Genomic DNA, 11096 nt, shown 5'->3' with positions numbered 1-11096 from the left:
AACGTCCGCCAATTTTATTATTAAATAAAATGGTGACGCAGCTATACAGGCTGGACGACACCTACCCGTATTAGACTAATGTCTAGGAATAAAAAGTGTCAATCCACTTACCTGTTCCCGGGTCCTGTGTACTGTTGTCCGGAACGTCTCCGCGCCGTAACAACTACACTAGATTTGAACACTCTCACGGTTTGGGTTCGACAAATTGTACAGCACAACCAATTTGGATCCTCTGCGCACTGGTGTCCCGGGCGAATTTGCAGCGAGGTAGGCCCCTTATTTATGGTCGCCCACACGCACTCGGCCAGCGCTGTTATGAGTCCGAGCACGGTGGGCGTCTATTGTTCTCTCGGCCGCCTCGCTCGCCTATTGTTTGCCTAGTCGCTCTATTAGTCGCCCGTATTGTGACTCGCTCCTGCGTTCCCACGCCAAATTAAAGACCACGAGGACCAATCTTTATTTTCAAAATAAATATTTACAATCTTACTTATTTTTAGCCTACAACATTTCTATTTACTTTTTTATGCTAACTTATTTTTAACATAACTATTTATTACGGACATTTTCTATAACTATTTTTACGTATCTATTTTTAAAACTATCTCTATTTAACTATTTATCTATTACTATATTTTCTATCTATTTTAAACTATCAATGTCCGTCGCGAACAATATCTATTAAGCTGCATTTATTTATGTCCGTCGCGAACAATAAGTTTAAAAAGTGTTATTGTTAAATTCCTTCTATTCCGCATACCCCGTTAGTCTACTAAGTCTACTTCCATTTCCACTAACGGGTCTCCCTGTGTAGTACAGTATCCATAGATAAGGACTTTTTGACGGGAACGCGAGGAGTAAAGTTGTGCGATTTTGTTTTATTTTGTCTATTTAGTGTTTCTTCGGGTTCAAATGTGTAATATGGTGGTTTATTAACTGCTTAATATCTGTGAAAGTGCACAATTGTGGGAAAATGAAACAAAGGCACTGGACGCAACTTCTCGGGATCCTCCAAAAAGTCCACTGTTGGACGGTTAAATTTGATCGGACTGGGTTCTGTAGGTGATGAGGGGCTATTTAAAAAACACTCTGCTTCATGATTAATATAATTATATTCCAAATACTTTGAACACTGTTACACAATTATAATATTTTATTTTTATAAAACTCTTAGATGTTGCTCTGACCGTGTCTAGATGAGAAGTCACTGTCTTCACTAACGAGAAGACAATTATTTGATTTAAACATTTAAAATAATTCCAATATTCGAAATCTGTAATCTTGCATGTGACAAGTGTTGCCGGCCATTACTTTTATATTCAAACTCCAACATCCACTGAAATAATCTCAGTAAATAACCACCATTTTACTGAGATTATATATTTCATCCCATATCATCTTATCTCATTTTATTTTATTTCATCCCAGTTGATTAATGTCCCAAATTAATTATTTTCATTTTGTAATAAGAGAAAACCTTTACTGAATATAAGGTTTTAATAAGCTAAAATTAACAGTAAAATTTGCTTTGATTACATTAGGTACATTGACAAATAACGAATAAAACAGATTGACAATGACGTCAACTTATGGCTAATAATTTCAACTAAGAAGTTTACATCATTCTCCCGCACTATTTTAAAACATAATCTTTTAAAAATCCTGGCGTTTTATGGACGCGACCAGATCTACGAAGTGTTGGCTCCGGCGGTGGTGATGATGGTAATTCTGTCTCTAGCTCTCTGTTATTATCAAGTACCACAGGTCCCGGTTCATTAGATGAAGGAATCTCCAAGTTTTGGTCTTCTGTTTCCGGAAGTGGTTCTGCGACGTTATGATAATCAATAGTGTGTTCATTATCTATTCGCAGATCTACCCTTTCTGAACCCAATGGTGCTAGATGACGATTCGACACTGTTGTTTCTCGGCCATCTGGAAGCCGAATGTATGAAAAGTCAGGATTGCTGTGTATCAATTCAACCTCTTCTACTAATGGCTGATATTTATTTGTACGATTAAATTTCTTCATCAAGACTTGTCCAGAATTTGTAAGCCACGATGGAACAGAAGTGCCGTTTGTAGATCTTCGAGGGTGTCTAAACATTCTTTCATGTGGAGTGCAATTTATGGTTGTACAAAGTAATGATCGGATTGAATGTAAGGCTTGTGGTAATACTTGTTCCCAATTTTCTACCGAAAGATTCTTCGTCTTCAGCGCCAAAAGAATCGTTCTCCAAAGAGTAGAATTCAATTTTTCTACTTGACCGTTACCTTGAGGGTTATAAGCTGTAGTTCTACTAGTGGCAATACCTCGAACATGTAAAAATTCCTGTACTTCAGCAGAAAGAAATGCTGTTCCGCGATCTGAATGAACATAAGAAGGCATGCCAAATATCATAAACAAGTTGTTAAGATGTTTAATCACTGTTTTCGAGCTTACATCTGAGCATGGGAATGCAAACGGGAAACGTGAAAATTCGTCAATCACGGTAAGTATGAATTTGTTATTATTATTTGTTGGAACTGGTCCTTTAAAATCTATGCTAAGGCGTTCAAAAGCCGCCGTCGCTTTAACAAGTTTCCTCTGGTCATCAAAGGTATTTCGGAAGAATCTAGGTTTTATTTCAGAGCAGGTTCGACAAGATTTTGTCATTGTTCTGACTTCTTCAATTGAATAGGGAAGGTTTTTAGAGCGAACCCAGTGAAACATTCTTGTTACCCCTGGATGACAAAGAGCCTCATGCAGCGAGAAAAGTTTTGCAGTACGTGTTTCTACAGTGGCACAAACTCGGGATAGTGCATCAGCAGCATAGTTCTCTTTCCCCGGTCTGTATATAATATCGTATTTGAAAGCAGCAAGTTCCAGTCGCCATCTTTGAATCTTTTCATTCTTTATCTTACTTGAATGTTTCATATTAAACATAAAAGAAACCGAGCGTTGGTCAGTTACCAACTTAAAGTGTCTACCAATAAGGAAATGTCTCCATTTCTTCAATGATTCCACAATGGCGTACGCTTCTTTTTCAATGGCGGAATGGTTTTGTTCGCTTGAATTCAAAGTTCTTGAGAAAAACGCCACTGGTCTAGAATTTTGCGTAAGTACTGCTGCAATGGAATGATCGGAAGCGTCAGTTTCCACTGTAAAAGGTATATTATCATCAATTGCATGTATAGAAGACTTTGCGATATCATTTTTCAAGCCTTCGAAACATTTAATTTGCTCGCTTGTGAGTGGAAAAATCGTCGTATTAGCAAGTGAGTGGATCCGTTCAGAAAATTTTGGAATCCACTTAGAATAATGTGCGAACATGCCGAGTGTCCTTCTTAAGGTCGGTAAATCGCTTGGTGGAGGTAAATTAATCAGTGGCTTGAGTCGCTCATTGTCAGGTTTAATGATGTGGTTTTGAATATTGTAGCCTAGAATATTAATTGACTTTTGAGAAAATTTGCATTTTTGTATACTCAGTGTTAAACCGTATTTCTTTGCGGCATTCATAAAACTTTCTAAGTTATGATCGTGTTCTTCAAGAGTACGGCCAGAAATAGTTATATCATCAAGATACGCATATGTGTTTTGAAGCTTCTCTTTTCTTATAATCCAATCGATTGTTCGTTGGAAGCTCGAAACACCATTTGTTACTCCAAAAGGAATACGCCTGAACTGGTACAAATTTCCCAGTGCTTCAAAAGCGGTAAATTTCCTTTCTTCGGGTAGTATAGGTACTTGATGGTACGCGTTTTTTAGGTCTATTAGGCTGAAAAATATATTCTTTGCCACTTTCGAAACTAAGTCCTCAATGTTTGGTAAAGGATACGCGTCGAGTTCTGTGTAACGATTAATTGTCTGAGAGTAATCAATTACAAGGCGTTTTTTTATGAGTTTCGCTTTTTGTTATTAGTACTTGGGCCCTCCACGGTGATTTACTTTCTTCAATCACGCCCTCTGCTATAAGATTTCTGATTTCTTCTTTAATAAATTCACTATCCTCTTTGTTGTGCCTTCGAGACTTTATAGCAATAGGTTTGCAGTTGGGAGATACATTCGCAAAAAGCGGTACAGCTGGTACTGATGCTTCAGCTACGTTACATACTTGAAGTGGATGTTTTGGCCCACCGAAAGAGAACTCTAGCGATGAATGTTCTTCGAGGACGTCATGGCCGATAATTATATCAGCACAAAGATTTTTCACGATAAGAAGATTCACATTATCATATCTATGATTTCCGATTTTCAAGGTTTGCCAAGTTTGACCTTCTACTTGTGAAGTATAATTAAGAGAGGCCATAGAAATAGTCTGATTACAGGATTTTCTTTTTAACCCGCATAGTCTTGCAAAGTTGTCATTTATAAAACTGATGGAGCTGCCGGTGTCGAGAAGTGCTTCTGCTCTTATTCCCCGAATATAAGCGGGTACAGTAGCTTTACGTAATGAAGAAGGTGACGCTGCTGTGATACAAGCGGAAAGATCTTCAGTACCTATTACCACAGAATTTGTAGATTTAGAAGAGCTTCTACAAACAGTGGCAAAGTGCCCCTTCTTGTTGCAGAGCTGACAAGTCTTTTCAAATGCAGGGCAGTTCTTACGAGGATGTATTTGACCCCCACAAAAGAAACATTTTTGTCGTCGAGGAGTATTAACAGAAGAGCAGGTCTCGTTGTGCAGAGTTTGTGATTTCGAAGAGACTAATGTTGGTTCTTTTGGAGCAACAGCATTTAAAGAGACAGTATTGAAGTTTTGAGAGTTGATCTCTGCAGTTTCTAGAGAGAGTGTTTGGTTGTAAGCTTGATCAAGTGTTAAAGTTAAGTTTTCTAAAAGCCTTTGTCTGATTTTATGCGATGATATACCGGATATGAAAGCATCACGTACGCTATCGTTTTTGTTTGTTTCTGCATCAACAGCCACAAAATCACAATCTTTAGAAAGTAGTTTCAAAGCTTGTAAATATGTGTCAATACTTTCTTCTGGACGTTGTTTCCTTGTTGCTAACATGTGTCTAGCAAAAATCAGATTTTTTGGTTTTACATACAGTTTTTGCAGTATTGTGATCGCTTCTTCGTAGTTCGTAGCTTCGCTTATATATGTGTAGATATTTGGTGATATATGGTTTACCAAAAGTTGAAACTTTATGCTGTCCCATTTTTCTGGCGGACGAACCGACTGTGCATCTGTTTCTGAAACGGCCGGCTTCTGCACGAAAATGAAGTTTTCGAAAGTTTTACGCCAATGTATCCAAGCTCTCGTACTAGAGCTATCTGACGGGTCGATATCAAACCTTTCAGGGCGGAGATATCTATCCATTTTTTATTTATTTAGCTTATTAAATTGTAATAAGAGAAAACCTTTACTGAATATAAGGTTTTAATAAGCTAAAATTAACAGTAAAATTTGCTTTGATTACATTAGGTACATTGACAAATAACGAATAAAACAGATTGACAATGACGTCAACTTATGGCTAATAATTTCAACTAAGAAGTTTACATCACGTTTCATTTCATTTCACTCCATATTATCATTTTTCATAAAATTAAGAAATAGATTAAAATAAGACATGACTTAAAAGTCTTAGTTACCAGGTCATAAAATCCCTTATAAAAAAAGTATCCATAGATAATGTACTTCGGAGTAAACTAAAAAAGCTCTCAAATAAATAATACAAATTGCTGGCTACCTACTAGACCCGTTGGCCATAAATTTCTGCGATTAAGAATACATAAATTGGCATAAATATGATGAACACATAGATATAAAATGTATTCAAAGCTTTGAATTATTAATTACTCATGGCCAAAATAACATAGTTTTAGTTCTTGTCTGTTTGTCGAAAATCATGTAAGTGAAATATCTATGCACATCTTTTTCGCCAATGTTTGTTTAAAGTAAGTTTAAGAAAAGTTTCAATATTTTCTTAGGTAAACAAAATCCAGAACTCTGTCAACTTCAAGATGTTCAAGCATCAACTTTCGTCTCGTAATGTTCACTCGTATCAAACAACAGTAGTACCTCGAAGCAATCAACAAATCCTGTCGGCTGCTGAACAAAGAGCTAAGTTTCCATGGGCTGATGATATAAACCCATCAGTGTATCAGGCCGGCACTGATAGTTCAATATCAGAAAACGCATATCAAGTTTGTATTATTTTTAATGCTAATCTCACTATTAAACTTTCAGTGGCAATCAGTTTTCTTGAGATTTCTGACCAACTTTGGATTATAAATTTGCCAAAAGCATAAATGTGATAACACTAATTATTGACCTGTCATCAGAATATTACGTAGCAGATATTAGCACAACAAGCATACCTTAAAGCATGTATTGGTAGATCAAAGATAAAGGAACCCAATAATAAATGTGAATTTATTTCATTGCTACACATTACAGACTTCTTGATAAATTATAACAGCAGTAAAATATTTATCTTTCAGTTACCACAGTACTATGTTGGTGGAAGGAATGATGATCCTCCATCCCCTGTATACCAATCCCCTTATGGAGGAGGAACATGGCGGAGTTACAGTAAAGCACAAAAAGTTCATATGCAAGACGCATATTGTTTCCCACAATGTTCTTCAGCATTTTCATTGCCATTATACAATCCTGAACCCAATGTTCCACCTTTGAGTAGGTCACCGGTACCTCCAATACCATCAGTAAGCCCTGAGGTGCCTATCATTGGAGCTTGTGGAGGTCATTGTCCTGGCTTTGAGTATGTTTGTTATTATATTCTGCAGGTAAGTTTCAGTTTAATTGAAATATTATTTGAAGAGGCCTGCTAAAAATATCATGTTACAATTTTTTAAACCCCACGCAACATAACAGTTATGTAATAGACCTGTAATTAAGAATAAAGAGACTGAATACTTGAGTCGTCTATTATCAAAGGTGGCAATCTGTGCATTTAGACAAAAAAATGTTATTGATATGTCAATACAGATTGATTTGAATATAATCGTCTCCTTCAAAGAATACGGTTCAAAACCTGTATTAAATAAAGGTTAATACTTAACCTGTTATTTATCTAAGATGTCGTTCAGAAGAGTTTTGTGACTGCCAATGGAATACAAAGTCAATAATTCGTTTTTCTGATTTACCAATAATTGTCCAAATGTCACATTGCCGGCTTTGATAATAGTCGACTCACTTGCCCTTTTGGAATTTGGTATAGATTACAAAGTAAATAAGTGACAGGTCCTTATAAGGTGATAATCTGTCTGAGTATTAGTCAAAAGTTCTTGGAGTGTTGCCTTTGCCTCAACCTTTGCTCTAATTTCTATAATATGCATGTGTATTATCCAATTTTTTTTATCATATCCTCTATTCTTCTATAATAGCTATTTGAAGCATCGGTGCAAGAGCATAGGCATTCTGCACTTTAGTTCCCATGCATGGTGTGATAGATATTATAAAGGAACTGAGATTGATGAAATGTCTGAATAAAGAAAGTCACATTATTTTTTATGGGTTCTCATAACTACTTAACGTACCATGTACCTATTTATTTAACCATGGACCGTAGGGACTCTGAACTCAGGAGGATCAGACTCGTGTAGTAAAATAAATTTTCCATATTTTTAGGGACCAGTTCAAATTGCTTGAGTATTCCATTTCTCTTTGCTGCTGTAAAATTCTTTTTTATGTTCTTATATATTTTCTAATATTTTCAGGTGATATTTGTAGTTGGTATATTGACTGGTATTTCATTGTGTATTGCTGGTATTGTATTAAGACGAACAAACAGAAATGGAGATTTGGGAGTTTTAGTTTATATTGGTGAGTGATTTAAATTTTATAAATCTGTTTTCTATTGATTATATATAATAAATGAAGACATCCAATCGTATGCTTTTTAATGAAAAAAAAAATTCTTCTAACTTATCTAGGTGGTCAGTACATGGTGATAATATCATAATACCAAGTGACTTTCAAATGTATCCACCTCTAATTCTAAACAATAAATATGTAACTTATAGCCATAAATGCTAATATCTATTATATTATATAATAGGTAATGGTAAATATATTACATCAAAAAGTTGTTCTCTTACAGGATGCCTCTCATCGTGTGTTTGCTGTGTATTACTAGGCGTACAGTGTTGCGTTCGTCGTGAAATTAAGCAGCGAAAATTCCGTGCAAATGTGCATATTCCAATGCAGGCGATTAGAGTATGTCATGCACACTGACTTGTTTCTGAACATTGAACTTTTCTTTAATTTTATAGGAGTATATTTTTTTGCAGGAACCTCCACCAGTGTGTCCTTTATTGACTTCTTCTCAACCTCATAGCCAAATTTATAGGTAACTAAAATTCGTTCCCTGAGTCGTCTATTATCAAAGGTGGCAATCTGTGCATTTGGACAAAAAAAAAATATTGATATTTCAATACAGATTGATTTGAATATAATCGTCTCCTTCAAAAAAAAGGGTTCAAAACCTGCATTAAATAAAGGTTAATACTTAACCTGTTATTTATCTAAGATGTCGTTCAGAAGAGTTTTGTGACTGCCAATGGAATACAAATTCAATAATTCGTTTTTCTGATTTACCAATAATTATCCAAAAGTCACATTGCCGGCTTTGATAATAGTCGACTCCCCTATATCTTTTAGTGCATTAATAATATTGAATACCTTTATTATTTACCTTTTCTGCTTTATGAATAGTTTGCTGTATAATTAACGTGACCATACGTCCCGCTTGGAGCGGGATTGTCCCGCTTTCAGGCTGTCCGTCCCGCTGTCCCCAACGAGAACAAAAATGTCCCGCTTTCATTTATCTGTTGTGCATGTGTTTATTAGAAACTTACCGAATACTTACTTATCCCAAATCCTTATTGTAATCCTAAAGTAACTCTAATTTTGCTGTAGAAAAGTAGTTTTTTGTTGCGATATTATTTATAAATAATATTTTAACGGCAAGTTTGTGTAAGAATTAAGATGTCAGTGAGGGTAAGATACCATAATAAATTATGTCAATTACTTTTTTAAACCATATTTTTTACTTTGCACTTAAATATTACATCTTACCCCGACATACCCTAGTATTTATTTATATACGAAATTCCGTAGGCGTCCCGCTTTGACACGAAAAAAAATGGTCACTTTATGTATAATGGACTATAACAGGGTTACAGAATCCGTGACACTTATTATGGGCATGGTGAATAATATATTTGAAGTTTTAATAAAGATACAATGAAATTGATAAAGATATTTGTTATTAAATACAGTTTTCAATAAATAAAAAATAGAATAATAATGCAAGGAAATAACTGCAGATTTTTTTTTTATGAAGTCAGATATGTAGGTTATATGGCCTGCCAGTTGATATGATATTATTGGCCATGAAATATACCCTCGACAGCTCCGAAGTCCGAACTTATATTATTAATGCGGTCAATGGTTTTTTTTCCTACCTATTGTAGTAAGGTCAGTTGCAGAGAAACTATCAATTATAGATTAGGGGTATAAAAGCGTAAGGCTTCAGCTCAAATTTAAAATGCAAAGACATATTTGTCTAACTTTCTTCATAAACCATTTCGAAGTTTGATTTGTTTTGATTAATGAATTTTTATATATTCTTAATAAAGATGCAGACATCAGAATCATGTCAAATTTTTTATATCATACAGTAGAATTTCATAATTAACGTTTAATCTAGGCGTATTTTCTTTTATACTTTTGCTTTGTTTATTTGACTCAAGTTTCAATAAACAATAGTTATTCAGTACTTAGTAACTTAATGTTTGAAATCAGAAGAAAAATGAAGAAATGGTAAACTCAAATTTAAAAATTATTACCTAATTTAACATTGTTTTACAAATTTCAGGCCAACAACGAACATATGTCCGGATGAAGACATTACCGGTGTCCCGTGGTGGCGTCGTAATAATGAGACTGATTAATTTTAAGTTTAAGCTTTTGTATTTAAAAACCTATATTGCATTGAATATATTATTGAACTATACAATTTTGTAAAATAAAATATTATATGGAACTTAGTTTTTGCATTTTTCTGACTACGATGTTTCAGGTATATTTATAGTACAATACAAATACGAGAATCATAAAACTAAAAGTAATAGAAAAATATGCTTTCCCCTTGTAGGTAACGGGAAACAATTGCTTTCAAAACGATTTAGGTTATGATGCTTCCAATTTGTGTTGTACACCTAAAACTGATAAGGTAGTTGCCAGAATTTGGAAGACTAAACGCAGCGAAATATTGCAAATCCTTGGAATAAGCCCTGATATCGGATATAATCTAAATTGAACAAATTGTATGAAACATTTTTTATTATCTTCTAACACAAAAAATTTAAATTTCGATCGAAAATGAACGTATATGTAGATGTAGTGAGAAATTATTTTCCTTCGGGAAAACTCGGATCTTTATCATTATCATTATTATGTAATATCAAAATTTTAAAATTATAGCGAATTGCGTAATATCCACTCTATAAATATACTGGTCTGCTGATGCGACATATTCCTACGGCTCTAAGATGGGTATTTGAGAGAGCACTATAAATATGAACTTTTCAGAAATATTTCTATTTCTATTCTTTCTATATTTCTGCCACGTGCCTTTTTTTGAGATGGATGGAATATTGGTAGCCTGGAGGCCGTTCCAGCTTCATCCCAACAAGAAGGTGAGCTGTAGCAATAGATCATTAGGCTACCAGTAATTATGTAGGAAAAAAAGGGAATTACCAGGACATATCAGGACGGTGACGGCGGCTGGCTACTGTGTCATCCGGGTCAGGGATGTAGTTAGCGGCGGCCATGATTATGGTCTCGAAATAACGTTCCACCGCTGACACTAAGTATATAAAACTTACAAATGAGTTTACCACCGGCTGTCTGGCTCTGGAACGAACGCTTCTTTATAAACATTAAATCTGCTTTCAGACTACGTTATACCATATAATATAGCAGCGTACACTTAGCCAATAATATATAGTACAGTAGTGTGAACGTGTCCATAACAATGTATGGTGCGCGATATTGTTGTGCTATGAGCTATATACTATATGCTATAGGGTAGTCTGAAAGTGGCTTTAGACTTTTCGAGAGACTTCTTGATCATTATAGATGTTC

The 11096-nt window shown here is 35.0% G+C and overlaps 1 protein-coding gene and 1 non-coding gene across 2 annotated transcripts; one reads left to right on the top strand and one right to left on the bottom strand.

The window, feature by feature from the left end:
- Positions 1–1475: 1475 nt before the first annotated feature.
- Positions 1476–5457, bottom strand: LOC119629806 (uncharacterized). The gene has a single exon (XR_009975402.1). It is a non-coding gene; the product is annotated as an uncharacterized LOC119629806 (transcript).
- Positions 5458–5488: 31 nt separating this feature from the next.
- On the top strand, positions 5489–9993 carry LOC101740748 (uncharacterized). Its single transcript, XM_004932438.4, has 7 exons — positions 5489–5831; positions 5912–6127; positions 6425–6730; positions 7664–7769; positions 8047–8162; positions 8237–8295; positions 9826–9993. Exons 2-7 carry the CDS (start codon positions 5945–5947, stop codon positions 9899–9901), a joined length of 846 nt encoding a protein of 281 aa, XP_004932495.1. The 5' UTR covers positions 5489–5831; positions 5912–5944; the 3' UTR covers positions 9902–9993.
- The last annotated feature ends 1103 nt before the right edge of the window (positions 9994–11096 follow it).

This window comes from Bombyx mori, chromosome 17 (assembly GCF_030269925.1).
Source record: "Bombyx mori chromosome 17, ASM3026992v2".
NCBI classification, from domain to species: domain Eukaryota; kingdom Metazoa; phylum Arthropoda; class Insecta; order Lepidoptera; family Bombycidae; genus Bombyx; species Bombyx mori.
The sequence above is the reverse complement of the archived record's forward strand: the minus strand, read 5'-3'. Positions and strand labels throughout refer to the sequence as shown.